We start from the raw sequence: 21,908 nt of genomic DNA on the forward strand, positions 1-21,908 counted from the left end.
CACACACACACACGAACTCACTCACATATACTATAACTTTTTCTTTTTTTGTTGTTCACTTTCCTCAAAGTTTGCCATCAGTTTTTCTTTTTAAGGTAATGTTGTCCAAATTTATAACACTGCAGTTCTTTGATTGTTTCCTATGATTTTTATACCAAACCAGGAATGATATTCACAATATTTAAAGACCTGATTGATATGGTGTGAAAGCTGTAGTTCCCCCCAACAGCCATGGAAATGTCACATTTTCGTTACTAGTACTCTTTACTAGCCTTGAAGGGACTTATAGGCATCTGTAATTTACCCACCATGATGTTAGTGCCACTGCCTTGGGCATCCACTGGTGTTTGGACATGCACTAGAGAGGAAACATGAAGAGACTGGTATGTATGAATGGCCACAAGCTAGCTGGAAAGCATCCCTGCAGTTATCTCCTAGGGATCATGGGACCTACCACCATGGGTGATTACTCAAATGGATCAGGACAAACATTTCAAGTATTTTATTACTTTAGCAATTATATGAGCATCCCAATGCATACCAGCTGACTATCAGCTCTGTGTGTACCCAGTAATATCTTGTATAATTACCTTTTCACACTAAAATCTGTTGCTTATTGATGGTCTTAATAATTTATGGGGTTTTTTTTTTTTTTGATGAAGAAGAAACAAAATAGTTTCAGTCTAAAGTCAATTTGTCTGAATGAATCAATAAACTTATCAGGAAAAAAATTAAGTTGTACAATCCCATATTTTACTTTAATAAATAGACAAATAATGAATCAAACTTGAGAGACAGTGAGCTACCCCTTCACCTGGAAATCTCAGAACAGCCCTTGTGCGTATTAGTCCACTGGTTAGAAAAATGTTCGTATTGAGCTAGTGAAGATGGCAAGGAAAAAAAACACAGAATATTCCTTGTTTTATCGGAGGGATTTTGAATGTATTTTTAACTACTATTAATTGTCCAAGAAATTTCATTTGAAAAGATGTAGGTCTGAATAAATTGCTATGACATAAAATTGCCACAAGAACAAAGGGCGTCAAATAATATTGTTTTAAAATTTAGTATCAGTTTAGAGAACATCTACTGACAATTGTATGACTTTTTATTCATTTACTTATTCAACAATTATTTAAGTTCATGCATATTGTGTAAAAGTAGAAGACAATATGATTGGAAATTTACTGCAAGAGAGCTATGCAAACAGGGCTGTCAGATGGGCTAGAAGAGAGAGTGTGGCAAAATAATCTTTCACAGAGGTTACCTTGCCATCAAAACCTGAGCTACCCATGCAAAGTGAGACAGAGAAAGGTTTTTGCAAATAGAGGGAGGTAGGTAAAGGGCACAGGAGACATGAAGACTGAACCAGATGACAAAGGTCTTTAAAAGCCATACCGAGCAAAGTGAGTTATATTCTGAAATATAACTTTGAAGCGTCACAGGGAATCTTGCACTCAAAACTGTGATTTAGCAAGCTTAATGCATGTGGCTGTGTCAATATCAGTGTGAGCTCTTTGGATAATTTTATAGAAATCTGTTGAAAAATATTTTATTTTTATTTAAAAAATTGCATTAAGTAGGCACTCAAATGAGCAGTTTCTGTTTTCACCTATTCATATTGTTTTTCTACCTACTCTTAAGAGGTAAAATAACGAAAATATTAACTGGATGAGTATGGTGAGGGTTTGGAGAACTATGTGTTTTTTCTTTATTTTTAAGATGCTGCCATCTAGTGAAACTTTTGAAAGATCACTTTTTGGTGGTCTCATTAAAGTTTGTATCTTCTGGTCCTTTCCTCAAAACAGTTACATGTTAATAATTTATGTTTCTGCCATCCATGGGGAAAGAATTGTACATACATTAAAACATATTGTAAGAGCCTCAAGTGATTTTTTAATGTGGTACCACAGATGTGACTACAGGGCTTTTAATAATGGGATATGGTAGGTGAAGTTTCATTGTTTCTTTATTGTGACATTCTTTATAAATAATTGATAATAAAATAAAAATGCTGCCTTTCCTGTTTCTTAAGTTTTCGAAGAAAAGTTGAGTTTTAAAAAAATATATATAAAAAACTGAGTTGTAAATACTGTTTCACAAAAAAAGAAAAAAAAACCTGGTTTTAATTAGAAATGTTGGCAAGAAAAAAGAGGATGTCAAGTTCAGACCTTTTTTTTTTCTAAATTTAATTTCAATATTAAAATGTATCTTAAAATACAAACAAAAAAATCTGTGTGTGTGTGTGTGTGTGTGTGTGTGTGTGCGCTGAATTTAAACATTAGTCTGCAAACCCAGATTTTGACCATCTTTAAATCTTGATAGAGATTAATTGTGTTTCTTTTCTATCATTCTCTACATTTATGACATGAATTGCCTGTTTTTTTTTCTGAGAGAAACAAAGTACAAATCCATCCCCTCCCCCACAACAAAACAAAACAAAACAAAATCAGATATATAATACTGGTAAAAAACTTTTTCTTCTATGAGATACCAGTTCTGGCCACTTTATAGTGAGTAAAGTTTCTAATTGACTCTTCAATATATTGAGTTTTCTTTATGAAACTAATTCTATATGTTAGGGGTCAGCAAATCTTTTCTTTAATGGGCAAGATAGTAAATATTTGAGATTTGTGACCCATATGGTCTCTGTTGAAACCACTCAATTCTGCTTGCAAAAGTAGTCATAGAAAAATTTAAACACTGAGGGGCGCCTGGGTGGCTCAGTTGATTAAGTATCTGACTTTGGCTCAAGTCACCATCTCATTGTTTGTGAGTTTGAGCCTCGTGTCAGGCTCTGTGCTCACAGGTCAGAACCTGGAGCCTACTTTGAATTTTGTGTCTCCTTCTCTCTCTGCTCCTCCCCAACTCACGCTGTCTCTCTCAAAAATAAATAAACATTTAAAATAATAAAAAAATAAATGAATAAACAAATGAAACTAATTGTGTTCAAATACAAGGTTACCTTCAAAAACAGGTCATAGTTTGCATCCCTCTGTTCAGGGAAAGTACCTGTAATAGCAGTTTGAGGTTATTCTTTTTTTTAAAAAAAATAATTTATTTTGAGAAAGAGAGAGACCAGAAGAGGGGCAGAAAGAAAGGGACAGAGAGAGTCCCAAGCAGGTTCTGCACTGTCAACAGGGAGCCAGACGCAGGACTCAATCTCATGAACTGTGGTATCATGACCTCAGCTGAAACCAAGAGTCAGACGCTTAACTGACTGAGCCACCCAGGCTCCTGAACATTAGTTATTTTTAAAAGGTGTTAGAAAAATCTAAAATTGGCCCCTCTGAAATTATTTACTGCAATAATTTCTATAGATAGATGTGTTTCTTCAAAGTTGCAGGAAATCTAAAGTTTTGAAAACATAATTATTATATGCACTTAGTAAGCTAAAAATAGAAAAACTCACAGGTAAAACATTTTTGCAAAGTGAACTATTACCCCCATTTAATGATCAGGGATTTTTTTTAAATTCATATTTATGTACAAAATTGTCTTAATGTGGAAAGAATCACTATATTCTCAAAGTAAAACTTTTAACATTTTGATTTATAGGAAGTTAAAGGTTTTGATGTTAAGCCATTAAAATGAACTTATTGTTTGGGTACAATCTGGGTAATATAATTCATTGCTTCAGATTTTCCTTCTGGGGACTCAGTAGAAACGGAGGGTTAGTTTCTAAAACAGTGAATTCTGCTAGGCAGACATACAGAACACTTGGACCATGTAAACAAGTAAACAAGGCAAAGTCAAATAGTAAGAGGCTATTAGGGTCTCAAGTAAATGTATATGGAGACACAGTGTTGAGTCATAAAAACAGCATCATTTTTATTGGTCATCTTTGTGTCAACTGATCTAGGCATTACTTAGTCATAGAGATCCTGCTAAGTCTCAACTGAACTCACTCATGCATCTCTTGGCCTACTAAGGAGAGGTGGGGAGAGCAGCTGATCCAAGCTGAGCTCAGGTGAGGAAGACTCTGAGCCAGCAGGTTGGCTAAGCAGGTCCTTGTTACAGAGATGGCAGAGAACAAGAGAAAACAAGCCTAATCTAATCACTCTAGTGCTTTGGACTCTCCTTGTATTACATGTGCTAACATTCCATTGGTCAAAATATGTAACTTGTCTAATCCCAGTGCAGAGAATCACATTCTGCCCACAGTGAGAAGAACTGAAAAATTACATGGCAAAGAAGATGGATACAAGGATGGACAAAGAATGAAAGCCATTAAGGCAATTTATCATATCATATATATACTTGAATTAATTAAATTAAATGTGGGCATGATGTGGGATTCAGTGACAAACTGAAAACTACTATTAACTCCATCAGGTTAGAGGATATACTAAAGCAGAGGTTCTCAAACTTTAAAAAAATTTTAAATGTTTATTTTTGAGAGAGAGAGAGAGAGAGAGCAAGCATGCAAGCAGAGGTGGAGGGGCAGAGAAAGAGGGAGACACAGAATCTGAAGCAGGCTCCAAGCTCCAAGCTGTTAACACAGAGCCTGATGCAGAGCTTGAACTCACAAACCAGGAGATCATGACCTGAGCCGAAATCAAGAGTCAGACACTCAACAGACTGAGCCACCCAGGTGCCTCTCAAACTTTTTAGTAATGCACACATTTTACACTCTTAAAAACCATTGAAGACCTCAAAGAGGTTTTGATATTGTGTTTATATCTATATTTACTATATTTTAATTAAATACATTTATTCATTCATTTGTTTTAGAGTAATAATAACAAATAGATTACATATATTTTTTTTAATTTTTTTATTTTAGAGAGAGAGAGAGAGAGAACATGAGAGGGGGAGAGGGGCAGAGGCAGAGAGAGAGAGAGAGAGAGAGTGAATTCTAAGCATCTCTCCATGCTGAGCATGTATCCTGACATGGGACCTGATCTCACGACCCTGGGATCATGACGTGAGCCAAGTCGAGAGTCAGTTGCTTGATGGACTAGAGCCACCCTGGTATCCCAAACACATTACATATTAACATAAATAATATGCCATTAGGGAAACAAAACTATGTTTTCTAAAACAAAATAAGAATGTTGTACACTTGGCAAATCTCTTTAATTTGGCTTAATAGAAGACAGCTAGTTTTTTATATCTGCTTCTGCATTCAATCTCTTGCTTTTTTTCCTTCATGAAGCATATTAAGAAAATCAGTCCTCATGCAGATAGATAGTTGGAAAAAGCAAAAGTATTTTAATAGTCTTTTCTCAGTTAGTTATGACTGTTCTTTGATACTGTACCAGAATTTGACAAGTTGTGGTATGCAATGTGAAACCAAATTACTAACTTTCTCTGCTTTGTTACATTAAAATCCATTGTATGGTTTTGTACTTTGAAGAGGTCTTTATCCATGCTTGATATGTAATATCAAACATTGGTTGTTTGAAAAATATTGGTTCATATTTTCCAAACACCTACGTATTTCATTATATATTATTTTAAAAAGCACATGTTACTACTAAACTCGTTAGAAATATCTCAAATATTGGGAAGTGGTCATATTCATAGAAGTGGATACAAGTTTTCAAAATCCTAATTTCTCTTAGAAACTTTTTTCATTGGCAGCAAATACTATGACTTGTTTTCCTTGATTTGACACTCATTTCATTCATTTCCAAAAGAATGTCTATCAAATGCCCAAGTATGAATTACTGTTGTTTGTCTCTCAGTTGCTTTTTCATTAAAAAAAATTGTTCTCTGTGGAGTAAAGGTGGCTAGTTCAGCTTGCAACTCAAATAATTGCATAAGTGCATTACTTTGAGGTAACCCTCTTACTTCAGAATGTGGTCAAATGTTTTATGCATACTTCTCATGTTAAACCCTAAAAATATGAGAACTAAGGCATTGAGATTTAAAATAACTTTATCATTTTTACAGATGTCTCAAGGAGTTTTTTTAATGTTTATTTATTTATTTTGAGAGAGAGAGCATGAGCAGGGGAGGGGCAGAGAGAGAGAGGGAGAGCCTGACACGGGGCTCGATCTCAAGATTGAAAAATCACAACCTGAGCCTCAAGAGTCAGACACTTTACCAACTAAGCCATCTAGGCATCCCTTTCAAGGAGATTTTTAAGCAAAATTATCTTCTTATTTCCCCCTGCAACTAAATGGTTTCAACATGCAGTGACTGCTAATATAATCTGGTGCCACTGCCTTGATTGTGCTAACATGCCAGCAATTTTCCCATAACTGTTTTTAAAGTATCATTGCAAATGTCAACACAGTGAAGAAGGCAAAAATGTCTTCATATTTTGAAAACAATTTTGACCTAGAAGGATCTTGGGAATGCCCAGTGTTTTGTGGTTTACATGTTGTGAACCACTGTACCAAAGGATAAACCATATTTATAGTACAGCAGTTTGTCAAAGATTTTTTTAGAGATATTTGTACTTATTATTTCTAATCATTAAGCAAATTCAAAACTTGTTATTATGTTCTTCCCCAGGGTTGTTTTGTTGGCTTTGATCTAGCACATGCAGTTGGAAATGTTGAACTCCGCTTACATGACTGGGGGGTTGATTTTGCCTGCTGGTGCTCCTACAAGGTACAAATTAGTTAATATGTTCATATCCTTTTATTATACATTGATTGTTATCTAAATGAACAACTGGATTGGTGGCCAGTTTTAACTATTTGATTTACTTTACTCCATTTCTTTTGTTACTGTTTTTTTCTGACTTTAGTTAATTATAAAGTCATATGATAGAATAGTATAATAAATAATTAAAATTGGGTATTTCCATCCACTATAGAGTACTAATTCCTTTAATTGCCTGGCTACTATGGAAAAATCATGAGATTTTAGGAAAAAAGCTCCACCCTTAGAACTTAATTCAAATTGATTAGGTTCTTAGGTTTTGGTGATATGCTGTGTCATTTCTACATACATAAAGATAATTCTTATGGAATCAACTTGATATTGATATTTGAAGACAATTTCATTGACAGGGATTATGGAAATGAAACTAATTTTATTTTAATGTAGGTGTTTTAAAAATAGATGCTTTATTATTATGGAAATATTTTTGTAACAAAATAATTGAAATGAATAGGGTTTAAAATTAGATAGACTTCATTGGAACTGTTACCTATTTAGTTGATGCAAAATTTGGCCAAAAATGTAATAGGTATTTAGTCTCAATTAATAATGCTTATGTTTATTATTTTTTTTCTTTGAGTTAGGTAATGTAAAATTATGTTTTATTATAAAAGCTCAAAAATCACACATTTTGAGCTGGTCAAAAGTTGGTTTCATAACAAAAAAGTCAAGTGATTTTATTGTTCATTTTTATCGTATGCTCATACATTTTAATTTCTTTTCTATCCAGTATTTAAACTCAGGAGCGGGAGGTCTTGCTGGTGCCTTTGTCCATGAAAAACATGCTCATACAATTAAACCTGTGTGAGTACCATCTTCAGACTCTTCTCTGGTGATGAATAAATTAATTTGCATTAATGATATGCTAAATTTACATGAGCTCTTTAAGGTGCTATCCAATAAGAATCTGGATTGATTATGATTATATTACCACTCTATTAACAATGATGCACTTTATTAGAAATAAATGCTTTTTGAAGAGTTCAGTTGGTTGAACATGAATCACAAAAGGGGAAGCTCAATGCTAAAAATGAGTCACTGTAATCATGTAGAGCAGATGGTTTAATGCAAAGAGATGACTTATTTTTTTTCAAAATTAGACTTCAGAAATTTCAGATTCCTCACATTGATGAATAAATCAAAGGCAACCAGAGCTGTGCCTAATAGAGCCTTAAATGTGGTATGTTATTATTAAAATTACATCTACCTTTAAAGCTAGAAACATTATATGATGGTTTTGTAAGGATTATCTTCTGTCCTAAAAGATTTTATAATCCATGAAAACTGAAGAAGCTGAACACTGAACAACACAGACTGCATAAAAAGCAATACTTTTCTACTTTATATAACTTTCTCATTTTTTAGAGCAAGTATAAATGCAAATGTGATACATTAACAAATTTATACATTTTTATTTGACTAGGGAACTTGTAAGTTTGTTTTTATCTGTATGGAGATAAAGAAATAATACTCTGAAAAAACTCCTTTCAGAGTTTTGTATCAAAGTATGTGTGATGAGGAGACTGTCTAGACTCATAATAGGTAATATAATAATGTTTGATTAGTTTTCTGAATCCTCTCAGCCACTAGCTGAGTGGTGTAATCTTTACAAGAATTGAAGCTGAATTAGTAATAAAACTTGGAGCACCTCACATTTCTGAGGTTCTATGCATATAAATCCAAGAAATTTAAGATGATTTTCTACAGTTCATTTAATCGTGTCTAAAATTTCTTCAAGATTTTAAAGTTTTAAAATTAAATAGAGCGTTTTCTTTAGACAGGTATTTTGTCAGGCAGATGTCTTCCCCAAATATATTGTCAGTATATTAGATTTCTCCCCATGTCCCAAATTCTCTGAAAAGAATATAAAGCATTATTATGTTACAGGAATACTATGCATATTTTAAATGGTCTCTTTTTCATTTTTAGCAAAACCCATTGATAGTGTTTTACCTAACGTAATTGGTTTCCCTGTAGACAGTATATAAGATACTGCTTGCTTTTGTGTGGAGACTCACTACTCTGATCATTTCCCACTCTCCACTTATTTAAATTGTAATAGAGGATCTGGTGTATCATACCAATCCAAAGACAAGCTGGTGGGATGGTGAGGGATATGTTAAGTAATCTACACAAATTTTCAAGAATTTAAGCGTTAGCAGCTAAGCTCTGATCTTACAGCATATGTCTGTTGCACTTGAAATTTCTTTTGTCACTATTTGTCCTTCATGGATGAGAAACCGGAGGGGGTGAAGCCGCCATAGTGTGCTCACATGCACTTCGTCTTATAGAATCCCATCATCCTCTAGACCACTCTAATTGTTACATCTTTGGTCCCAGGAGAAAGACTGTATAGACAGGCCACATTCACATTCCAGCACGATCACTCTCTGGTCCATAACCTAAAGAGTGTTCCTTGACCTCTCAGTGTTCTAGTCTCTACATAAAGATAATATCAGCATCTACCTCATAAGCAATGATTCTGAGAATAAAATGGGACGGTGCATGTAAAGCACTAGGCACACTTGTGAAAGAATTACATGTTGTCCATACATCTAGGCTAAATACTTTGTCGCTTCACTGTGAAGTTGTATGTCACCTCTTAGACTTCTGACTAGCAGAGATCATTTCTCTCAAATAGAAAACATAACCTCAGAGGCTGTGGCTTGTAATTTGTAGAACATGACACAGTTTTGTGTCTGTTACCAAGTTCGTTTCAGCAGGCCTTTGGAAAGCTGTGTAAGTAAGTTTCCATTCCTTGAATGCTCTTTTACAGGCCTTACATTCCTTACCATCTGACTGGTTCCTCGCTAATTAATGAGTTGAATGAGATCTTTATTGATCTTCACTTCATACTTATAGGAGAGACATGCTTTTAACATTTTGAAAATTATATATTATTATCTCTTGTGGCATTTTAACCATCCGGCTTTGGTCTCCAAAGACTCAAATCAGGCTTGACTCATGAAGCCCTCTTTACAGGAAACCGTTTGTTGTTGTTTGTTTGTTTGTTTGTTGTTAAAGCTTCTTTTTACATCATGTCAGAATGACTAATTCCAACGGTGCCAACTTCCACCCAATAGTGGAATGTAACAGCTATTGATGTAGCAAACGTTGGGAAGTAAACTCTGTTGCTTTTTTAAAGGGTGACATCTAGTGGCTAAGCGTGTTATTTCAAACAAGTAGTATACAAGTGATATTTTCTTTTATGTCATTTATTCTTTCTTAAGAATTTTTAAAGTATATATATTTAAATTGGTTTTTCTTGTACTATTTGACCGTATTTATAGTGTTATACTTGTGTAGTCAAAACCTTCAAAAAAAAAAGTAAAACAGGATGAAGGTCAGAGTTAAATTAGGGGCATTCTAAGTGTGTGGTTAAACAGAATGCATAAATGTTCATCAAGGGTGGGAAAAAGGGCATTATGGGAGTGACTGACCCACCTGGTGTAGACAGTGGATACCAGAATGTGTAACCCTGAATTCTAAAGTTTAATATTCAGTATATAACTTTGAAATATATTTTATATGTTTCCATTAGCAACTGGTAAATTACATCTGTACCAAGAAGTTGCACTTCTTTTTTTTTTTTTTTTTTTTTTTGTTTAAATAGGCATTTTGGCCATTTTTCAGAACATATAACCTAAGACTTTTTCCAAAAACCTTTTGCCAATAAAGAGAAAGAGTACAGACTATCGTCAATCCACTGCATTAAGCATCATAACTCAAGCCGTTATTCTCAAGTAAAACTTGACCTTGTCCTAGTTTATCATCACCTTTTCTCATTCCAGTGTCATATTCTAAACTTTGTCTATAGCTAAGAATTATTCTAAATTAGAACTGGTTTTGAGTAAATGCCATCTTGTTTTTTTTTCCTTCAAGGATGACTTCAACTCATTCTATAAAATTAATAATTATTGCTCTGAGATATAAAGGGAAATACTTTTAGCTATAAGAATTTGAAGATCAGAAATGCATCACTAAAAAAGGACTTAAATACATTGAATTTTTTTAACTTTATAAATGTTGACTTTTTGGTACACTTTAGATCAGTAATTAACCTTTTGATTTTATGGGATTCAAAAATATCTGAAGCTCATAAAATGATTCTTCTGTAGGAGGCCATAGACTGCAATTCAACACCCCCAGCCACACATACATACACATATATATGTGCATGTGTATATATGCTTTTTTTTTTTTTTTGAGAAAGAGAGTCTAGCATGAAAACAGAACAAGCCTGGATCATATGAGCTCTTTTTCTTTTAAATGTGTTTTTATTTATTTTGAGAGAGAGAGGAAGGAGAGAGAACGATATGGGGAGGGCAGAGACAGAGGGAAAGAGAGAATCCTAAGCAGGCTCTGCACAGATGCTTAACTGACTAAGCCACCCAGGAGCCCCATATTAAGATTCCTTCTGTCACTTGCTTTTTTACCCCATCCAGTAAGACCATTCATACTAGAAAATTGCTGTTCCTCACTTTCCATAATAAAGCTTTATTATTTCCATAATAAAGGACATAATAAAGCTCCAAATGCTCCAATGTATTAGATTTATTGAAATGTTCATTTCCCTTAGGTTTTTTAAGTTTTTTGAGTGACCAAGAATGAGACCTACTGATAATTTTGATGAAAATGCTAGAATTTCAAATCGTGTTAGCACATTCCCATAATCAGCTAGAAGTGTGTGATTGAAGCCTAGAAATAGAGATGACATTTTTAAGGCTTTTTAAAGGGATTGAGTCATCTTCTTTATTATAATAAGTAATTTCCAGGTTAAGAAGAACCAGCTGAAGAGACTGGCCAACTTCAGTGCATGGTTAGGGCAAATTTTAGAACTCAGCAATGTAGGTTATTATTATTTTTATTTGGGAAAATAAAAAAAAAAAAAGACAAGCCAAACAATATTCAGGAAAGTCTAAAAAAGGATAAAAAGAGGCATAAAGAAAATTTAGCAAAACGACTTAAGAAAAGCTCATGCCATGCTTGGCCCAACTGTACAATTAATGTTAAATGGGAAGACCATCTAATACACATTTGTTCCAGGGAATGCTGACTTGACACATTGATTCTATATACTTCTCCAGGCAATGCTGGAGAATGCCATCATCTAAAACTTATCTATAATTTAAACCTGGTTTTAGTTTCTTAGTGATCCTTTTGGACTTAGGTATCGTATTCTTGTCTACTACCTGCATAAGTTCTCCTGGTTAAAGTCTAGAGAACGAGGAAGTGTAGGGGACACCAGCAAGGTGTGTAAATTCATAAAACTCCAGGTCCTTTGAAATGCAGTAGGCCAATATCAATAGATTTCTCCGTTTTCAGAGAATCTTAAGTTGAAATGTGACCTCCACTTCCTAGGTCATCTGTTAGCCTGTTTCTCAAGTTCGGTGTTTACTATTAACTTGGATGACTTCTCAGCCACAACTTCTTGACTTCTCAGTTATATTAGATATCCTTCACCATCCCCTTTGTCATTGATGTTTCCCTCCCACAGCCCTAGGCTTCAGGGCTCCATTTTCTCTTGCTTCAGCTCCAATTTATGTGATGACTCTTCTAAATTTTACAAAGTTTACTCTTTCACCTTTTCACTCTCAGTGCCTCAACTTTGGTCCCTGGGTCCAGAAACATCCACGGTCTTGGTTTCAATAATAGACATTTGTAGAGGACACCAATTTGCATTTCCAGCTTTATCACTTGCTTAATTTTTACCCCTTCTTTTAATCTGATTGCAAATTACAAGAGTTTCTGATTACCAAGGCATTATCCCACTTCCCAAAGACACATAGTAATGTTAGAAAGCAAAGATTGCCATAATAGAAAATATTCCCTAATGAACTACTCACAAAATTAGCTTTTACTGAACATCCTTTCCCAATTAGTATTAGCATCTATCTCTACGACTTATAAAATGTCTTGGTCTCTTGCTGGTTATAAAATTTATAACTATCAGGTAACACAATAAAAACATAATGAAAATGGATTGTAAAGTAAAATTTTTCAAGAGATTCAAGATTTCCTGATGCAAGTGATACTGAAGAATTGCTGAATCACAAAATTATGGGCAGTGAGAATCTGTCAGAGTTAGAACCAATAACAGATGAAGTAGAAGAAATTAGACACGGTACTTCAAAAGCAAATGACTTGAATATCAAGGATTGAAAGGAAATGATGAATGCTTCAAAAATTTTTATAGAAATGATCATTTCTATGGTCATGCTAAAAAAGTTAAATGTAATATGAAAGAGATTGTATTTTTCTATCCCAACATTTTTTAAAATACACCAAAAAAATCAACACTCGATTTATTATTTACTCCTTTTAATAATTAGCACATTATACTTCTAACTTGTTTTATCAAATTTTGTGTACATTTTTATATAATTTTAAACTTTACCTTTTAAAAGCATCTCAATCAAATTTTAAAAACTTCCATTAATTACTATAAAAATATGGTTATTTGTTTAAAATGGATTTTATTTTAAATGACCTTTTCCCAGTATTCCGTTGGTCATCAAATAATGAAGACTTCCATTACGTCCATATTTCTTTCTAATCTCAGGGTGTAAACAGAGTGAAACCTCCATTTTATCTTACTTCAGCAGAAGTATCCTTTTTAAGGTAATCATCTTTGTCATGTAAAGAAAATGATCCTGGGACGCCGGGGTGTCTCAGTCGGTTAAGCATCCGACTTCAGCCCAGGTCATGATCTCATGGCTCCTGAGTTTAAGCCCCAGGTCAGGATCTGTGCTGACAGCTCAGAGCCTGGAGCCTGCTTCGGTTTCTGTGTCTCCCTATCTTCCTGCCCCTCCCCCATTTATGCTCTGTCTCTGTCTCTCTCTCAAAAATAAGTAAACATTAAAAAATTTTATTAAAAAAAAAAGAACGATCCTGAGTCAATTAAGAAGACATGAACAAATATAACCAATACATATTTTTGTACAAGTAACTTTCACAGATGAAAATAAATATAAGATACTGCCTATGATTTTAACTTATAATCCACTATAGAGATAATATTTTAATAACTGATGGTTGATTTAGATGACAGGTAACGCAAGGTTAGAATATGTGTTTTATATGTTTTATATGTTTATATGTTTTTATGTTTTATAGTTGCTAAGTGAATTCTCAGACCTTGCCATAGGAGCAGTGGATAGATACCTTTAACTCAGGTGCTTTGGAAAAGCTTGGTGGGGAAATTTACAGTTACAAATCCTCTGCTGAATGGAATGCTACATTAACTAAGTGAATAAATTTACTCTTTGTTACTTTGAGAGCTGAAATTGTTGCCTATGAGAAAGATTTCACTTGGTTAGTTTCACACATTTGAGAAAGTATAAAGAAGTAGAAAGAATTACTTAAATGACATTTCTTAAAGGGATATGTCAAGTGATCATTTTCTTTTAATACTTTTCACTCAAACTTTTATGGAACCTGAGTTATTGACTTAACATTTAAAATTCTGCCTATTATCATGAAATTGCTCGTTATGCCTATTCTACAATATTTTAGAAATTATAAACACTGGTGAAATCAAGTTTGCTTCATGCTCACACTTAATTTCAGAGCCAAGCTCATGGAGGACATTAAACTTGTTCTAAGTTTTAGTCCCTAAATCCTCACTGTAAGGAGCCCAAAAGATGGCACATTGATTGAAGAAAACTCATCGATGGAATCATGACATATAACCTATACCTATCTTCATTCGGAACCCATGTTAGATCAGTAACTCTAAAAGGATCCCTTATCTTCTTGGCTTGAAATAATTTTAACTATGCATAATCATCTAGATGATTTTTGTGTGTTGTGAATTTAAGCTGTAACCATAAAAATAACATTTATACTCTGGGGTGTGATCACAATTAGAAATAAGTTCAGTAAATAATCTGATTTTTTCAACTCAGGAGATAAAGTAATCCTGGCTCTTAAAGGGAAGCCAAAATAGTAATTATCAGTATAAAAAGATATATTAAAGCCATTGTTACTTGCAAATCACTACTCTCAGATAATGGTGACATAATCATTAATTTGGGAAAATTGTGGAGTCCTTTGAAATCTCAAAATTTATTTTTTCTTCTAAAGTTGCAGTTAAGTGTCTCTGAAGATATATGAGGTCAGTGAACCTTTCAGACACCAAAAGTAAAACTTGTCAAGGAGCTTCAGCTCTTGTTTTAATTACTTCAAGTTTTGCCCCTAAAGTGACCTTTGGAATCTGCAGGGTAGTTTTATATATATGTATATGAAGAACTAGTGCTAAAACTTTTACTTGTTAGTATTGAGAAAAATCCATGTATCTATTTGGCTCCTTATGATGGCCAAAACAGCCATGGTGCAGGGATACCTGTGTGTGGGCCACACACAGACCCACTGGATCCTGGTGCTTTCAAAAGACTGGTCTGGGCTAACTTCACCAACCACAAGAACATTTGTAATAAAATACATTGTTCAGAACAAAGTTCTGAACTCATGTGATCTGCTTTGTTGTTTTTTTTTTTTTTTTTTCTTTGCATACTTGTTTTTACTCAACTACAAAGGAGAAGATTTGATTGGGTGGAAATGATCTTTTTCTCTAGTGTTGAGGTCTGCCTTGGTCATGACTAGTTCATGTATAGATATTTTGCTTTGGTTCCCATATCAATCTCTGCTCTAATCAGCTTTGGACAAGATTTTAGAAGATTTGGTAGAAGTCATAGAAACTTAGGCTGAAAATGGTCTTTTTTTTTTTAAGGGGCCTGTGATACTTGTGAGAAATCATCTTTACATGTTCAATATGATTGTTTGAATATTGATTATAAATTAATTCTACCTTTCTTGAGTACAAGGACATTGTCTTGTGATATTTCTTTCTTTCATAATCTGCAGTGTCCCAAAAAAATACTTTTTAAAAAATTTTGTTGTTGAATATATGGTTTTCTTTACTCTCAGCATAATAGACAAACCATCCTCTAGCATATGAAAGCATTTCTACTTTGCAAGTTATTCTGAAGGGGGCATGATTTGCAAAATACTGTCAAATTAAATATGCATTTCCATATGCTTCTACAAAGACCAAATATATCCAGGAAAACTAGCTATAGACAACTTAAAAAAATCCTTCATGAGTATTTTAATCAACATTGCAGCAAGTCCTTTAGAAAGTCCTAAATTCAGACATCTCTGTTTTTGTGCTTTTAACATCAATACTACCTCAAAGGATTATAAATCAATATTTCAAAATAATAATATAATTCAAGAAAGCATATATAGAAAATTTTCAAAGGGTTTATTTGTTAACAAAGCTTTCATACCAGGAAAATATTGACTTAGTTCTTTTAAAGACACCATATTATTCTGAAACTTCAGGAAATAATTGTCATTAATCAAAACTCATCATATTAGGAAGTGCTTGTTTATAACTACACTTGTCACACTGTTAGACTCCTGGACATACTCTAACAAACCACCCCTTGAATAAGATTTGAAGATGTAATTGGGGTGCCTGGGTGGCTCAGTTGGTTAAATGTCAGACTTCAGCTCAGGTCATGAACTCTTCCGTTTATGGGTTCGTGCCCTGCGTCGGTCTCTGTGCTGACAGCTCAGAGCCTGGAGCCTGCATGGGATTCTGTGTCTCCCTCTCTGCTTCTGTCCCTCCCCCACTCACACTCGGTCTCTCTGTCTCTCTCAAAAATAAATAAGCATTAAAAATTTTTTTTAAAAAGAAGATTTGAAGATGTAATGAATATGTAACAGAACCAGGTGGAGTACTCTAAACAATATTTATAGGTGAGTAAGCAAATGAGAGGAGGAAAAGGAGTTGAGTTTCGTGATACCTTCTCACACTGTTTTCCAGAGCAGTGTTAAACTGATAGACTTAGAATAGAGCAGAGCAATTGGGAAGAGATGATATATATATATGATGTATATATATATATACACATATATATATATTTTTTTTTTAGAAAATAAGATTTGATAGAGATTTTCTTTACTAACTAGGAGTGAGTTGGTAATATCTTACCTGTCCAGGGTCATGGAGATGTCAAGCCTTATCATAGTCCTGCTTGGGGACTATTTGTTGGCATCACGGGATGAATGTACAATGTATAAGCTAATGCAACCTGTTTTGTCAGTTTTCGAGATTTTTTTTGTTTGTCATTGACACTTTTGAATCTTCTGCTGTCACTTGGCCATGATTTTACTTTTCCTGCAAATGTGCTGGTCTCCAACTGCCTAGAATTAGACTCTCCTTGCTTTTTCTCTTTTATTTTTTTTAACTTCTTATTATAGTTTATATCTACTGCTTTCCTTATTCCTATACACTAACTAGTTCCACCTTCTTTATACACTGATATACTGTTATTTCTGGATTCCAGTGTCTCCTTAAATGATAGCAATAGTGTTTCTGTTTCCAAGTCTCTCTTCTTACTTTGCAAAGTGGTTTAGCAGAGTTAGTGGGACGCTGTGAGGAATGGCCTAAGAACGGGACTAGGAGTCTTAGGTACCCATGAGACCATGCCCAAATCCTACCAAACATATCTTCCCTGAGGGCAGAGTTTTAGTATGCTCAAACCCTTCCTTGTTTGCATTTGGTCTTTCAAACTGGATTGATTGGCTAGAAGAGATAGTCAGTGGAGGCTGGAAGAAACACTTTGGCTAATGATAGATGAATAGAGCTCGGAACAACTAAAAATGAAGAGCCCAAAAAGTCTATAATTGTTCTTGAAAAGAAGTTTAATATATTCACTGAACACTGTGGAAAAAATTTGACTTCTAGTTGTATAATGTCCTTGTAATACATTTGTAGTCATTGAATAAATATTTAGTGAGCATCATATACATATATATATATATGTATATATATATTCCAGGCAGTTTTTAAAGTGTTTGGATGTATGTACAAACAAAGCAAAAATCCCTGTCCTCAAAGAGTTTGCATTCCAGCCAGAGAAGACAAACTATACATATAATAAGTAGCAAATTATATAATGCATTTGAAGTTGATCAGTCCTATGGACAATTGAAAAAGTAGGACAGGAAAAGGAGATATAAAAATACTGTATGTGGGATCCTTGGCAATGTGCAGTATTTAAAAAGCATTCAGAAAAGCCCACATTGAGAAAATAAGATGTGGATGAAGAAGTGAAGGAGACAGAGGGTGGGCCAAGCAGTTATCTGGTCAAGAAAGTTCCAGGCAGAGGGAGTATCTAAACGTAAGACAGGAACGTGTCTTGAATATTTGAGGAATAGTTAGGAGGCTAGCCTGGCTGGAATAGAATGAGCAAACAGGAGATGAGTAGATGAAATTTAGAGAGCTAGAAAGGTCCATAACATGTAGACCCTTAGAAAACTATATAAAGACATGGCATCCATTCCCATTTTGCCAGAAATGCAACATGGCATAGCAATTTTCAAAATGATCCCTCCGGTGGCTTTGTTGGGAATAGACTATAGGAAGGTAAGGATGGTCTTCAGAAGACCTGCTGGGGAACCGTTAGAGAAAGCAGGCAAGAGGTGGTCACAATTGAAAGCAGAGGAGTAGCAGAGGAGGTGATGAGAAATTGTAGGATTAGGGATCTATTATAAAAAATAGGTGGCAGCATTCTGAAAGAGGTCAAGAATAGAAACGTGGATTCCAGTTAAGGAATGTTTGCAATCATACAGAAGTGAGCTGCTCACTATCTAGAATATGGTCACAGATAATAGGATGACAAAAACAGGATAGGGTTAAAAGTTATTAGAAAATTGAATCAATAGGATAGGGAAAAGTTTGGATAGACAGGAAAGATTAATTTGATGTTTGGGCAAAAGAATGCTAAATCATTAATCGAATGTCATGTGGTTATTTCATTTATCAACTGAAAAATATTTCTTGATATCTATTATAGGCAAAGCAGTATGCAGGGCATAGGGGATACAGACATGAATGAGCCCCATTGTCCCAATGTGAGCCGAGAAAGGAAAGAGGGAGGTTGGAGAAACCTTTGTTGAGGAGGTGATATTTGAGCTGACTGGAGAAATTCTCTTAACTGGTACTGAGGCTGGAGGGGAACAGGCAGTGGAGGGGTGTTCCAGGCAGGGTGGTTTTACACGCATCCCAGTCAGGGACCAGAATATTGAGGTCCTTGAATTCCAAGTAAGTAATTTTCATCTTTAGCTTAGAAACAGTGGGGAGCCATCGACTGTTTGATTACAAATTCAGGTCTCTTCACCTCTCCAGGTATTGGTTTGCTCAGGGGAAAAATAAATAGTTAGGCCTGGGGGATTGCTAAGATTTCTTCCAGCTTTTAAACTCTGCTTGTAAGCAATAAAAATGAACCATCAGAATAAGGTGAACCACCTTTATGGGTAGTTGAGAAACTAAAACCAGCTTGATGGAAATCTGTGTGTCATCAACTGTATTGATGGCTTTGGTGACCCTCTTCCCCTCTACTTTTTTGTAGTAGGTGAATGCAATCAAGCAGACTTAGGTTCAGACAAATTTGTAACAAACTTTACCATAACCTTCCCATCTTTTTCCTTTTCTCAAGTATAAAAGAGTACTATATGCATATTTCTGAAAGTTCATCTGCCAGAATTTTATTATGAAAATTAAGAATATATAAAAGCTATTTGAATGAATAAATTTCTCATTACTTTCTGAATAAAACAACCTTTGTGGAACTTTTTGATTCTGTGAAACATAATTATTTCATGAGGAATTTAAGTAATATGCTTTTACTTGAGGTTAGGTTATAGAGGATACTAGGATATAAGATGGCAGGCATTCAAACTTATCCCCAGTTGCTATTACAGATTTTTAAGAATAAATAATTATGCTGTACCCCAAATGTTCCACATTTTTCTGCAACGTTGTAACAATTTTTCTGACTCAACACATTTTTTTGAAGCCATGAAAGAAGTAAGACAATTGTATTTAGTTCTCAGTTGTGATCTTAAGTAAGACAGAGAGAGAGAGAGGTCGGGAGGAGAGGGTGTGGTGTGGGGGGAAGAAAATGGGGGAGAGGATGAGGAAAAGGAAAAGAAACAAAAAACTTATTCTGGTGAGGTTCGTATTTCTAAACACAGATGAAAATTATTAAATGTATGGTAATAAATTGTCAAATTAAAGGACATTATGTAAACAATCTTTTATGCAAATATACTTTCTTAGAGCAGATTGTGATCTGATCTCTTTATTTGTTGAATTTTGCCCCAGCGATGAACTGCATTTTTAACACAGACCAATAAAACTGGGAAAAGTTGTTTTGTTTTGTCTTGTTTTGGTGTGATATGGGATAGGAGAGATAAGGGGTTTGCAGAACAAGTTAAATTAATTCAGTGCATGAAATATTCAGGGATTCATAGTGGAGATTCTGCCATTAAAGGCTTGCTAAGGGGATCAAGGAGAGTTTGGGTTTTTCATTTCATAGCTCTTAGCATCCAAAATCATATTCAGGGGATCCCTGGTGGCTTTCTCTTACTGAATCTGAATATCATGCCTCAAAGATGTCTTTATAACAAGTGATACTTTCCATTTGATAATACTTACTTGAAACTCCTTTCAGGAAATTTATAATGTTCAAAGAACACAAAGCATATTAAAATCTTTACTTTTTATTATTTATCAGATCTCTTCCAACAACTTCTCTCAAAATTCTATTAATATCTTCATTCTAAGTGAATGAACTCCCTGCTTGAGTTTTAATTTTTGGTGGGAAAAGATTCAAATTTCTGGCCCAAGTGAGATGAAATTGCATCTTAATTGTTATTGTTCATATTCAGTTTGTAAAAATGATTTATGAGCTTGTTGTGATAGTAGCTACTTATAAACTAATTTAATGGTTTTTAACTTTTCTTCATTAGCTTTAGAATATTTGCTTTTTAGAATTCATGCCAAGATTCCATTTAGATTACATTTCTTTTGTATTTTATTTTGTCTTTCCTATGCTCCAAGTGGTAGAGCCTTAAAATGAATTTACCTTTCCCTTAGGTTTTTTTGTGATGTATTTTGTGTTTGAATGAAAATTTTTTTAAATGATCATTCTTTATTTGACTTTAAACAACCCCCATTCCATCTGTAAAGGCTTCAAGGTGTGATGTATGAGCAATATGAACAATATGTTTATCCAAGTTTACTAAATTAGATGCTTCAGTCAGTGCCCTTGAAGAAGAGGAATTGATTACAGAGATTATAAAAGAACAGAGAAAGTAAAAAAAAAGTTTTTCAAGGAAAAAATTGTATATTTCTGCCAGCTCAGAACTCTAAGTGCATTTTTTAAGTAATCTGGGGAATATTACTTTTACAGAATCTTTGATTCATTTTTTTAAAAAATCTGCCTCAGGTGATTGTGCATTATGCTAGAGAAAGAGAGAGGGAGAGAGACACAGAGAGAGAGAGAGACAGAGAGAGAGACAGAGAGAGACAGAGAGAGAGAGAGAGAGAGAGAGAGAGAGAGACCAGAGAGGTGAATGAGGGGGTTGGGGCAGAGGATATGGGAAAGAAAGAGAATCACAAGCTGACTCCATGCTCAGTATGGAACCCAGTGCAGGGCTTGACTTGGGGCTCGATCTCAGGAATAAGATCAAGACTTGAGCCTAAATCAAGAGTTGGATGGTTAGCTGACTGTGCCACCCAGGCACCCTGTTTGTGAATATTCTTGATCATAATGGTCTATATCTACATTTAGGCTTCAACAAATAACACTTGTGTTATTGTAGACTATTGAGAGTCTCGGAACCTCAATTTTTTTCATCCGTATAGTGAGCATAATAATAGCATCTAGGTTATAAGATTATTTTAAAGATATTGCTTAGAACTGTGGCTCATAGGGGCATCTGGGTGGCTCAGTCGATTGAGTGTCCAACTTCAGCTGGGGTCATGATCTCGCGGTTTGAGTTCAATCCCCACACTGGGCTCTCTGCTGTCACCCTGTCAGCGCAGAGCCTGCTTCGGGTCTTCTGTCCCCCTCTCTCGGCCCCGCCCCTGCTTGCTTTGCCCTCCCCAAAATAAATAAATATGTAAAAAAAAAAAAAAAAAAAAAAAAAAGAACCGTGGCTCATAATGAAAGCTCAATTAACATTTGTTCCTGTTGCTTCCAAAACTATTAAACAATTACATGAACCTAAATCAGGATAAACACATGGATCCCTAAATTAAACTTGTTGGACAGTTTTTACAAGACCTTTGCTAAATGGTTGAGGCATCAATCACCTGAGTTCATGTTGTTCAACTGGAAGATTATATGGGGAAAAGACTTTGTCTCTCTTGCATATTATTTTACTAAATAGAATTCTTTTTTTCTTTATTATCTTATTTAAATTAACAATGT

The 21,908-nt window shown here is 34.5% G+C and overlaps 1 protein-coding gene across 1 annotated transcript in view; it reads left to right on the forward strand.

Moving 5' to 3' along the window:
• The window catches only part of KYNU (kynureninase), a 111,532-nt gene that overhangs the window by 58,117 nt on the left and 31,507 nt on the right, over positions 1-21,908 (forward strand). The window contains exons 9-10 of the mRNA XM_007086408.3: positions 6,466-6,564; positions 7,349-7,422. Coding sequence (XP_007086470.1) covers positions 6,466-6,564; positions 7,349-7,422 — 173 coding nt within the window. The remainder of the gene's footprint in view (positions 1-6,465; positions 6,565-7,348; positions 7,423-21,908) is intronic.

Source organism: Panthera tigris, chromosome C1 (assembly GCF_018350195.1).
Source record: "Panthera tigris isolate Pti1 chromosome C1, P.tigris_Pti1_mat1.1, whole genome shotgun sequence".
In the NCBI taxonomy this organism is placed as follows: Eukaryota; Metazoa; Chordata; class Mammalia; order Carnivora; family Felidae; genus Panthera; species Panthera tigris.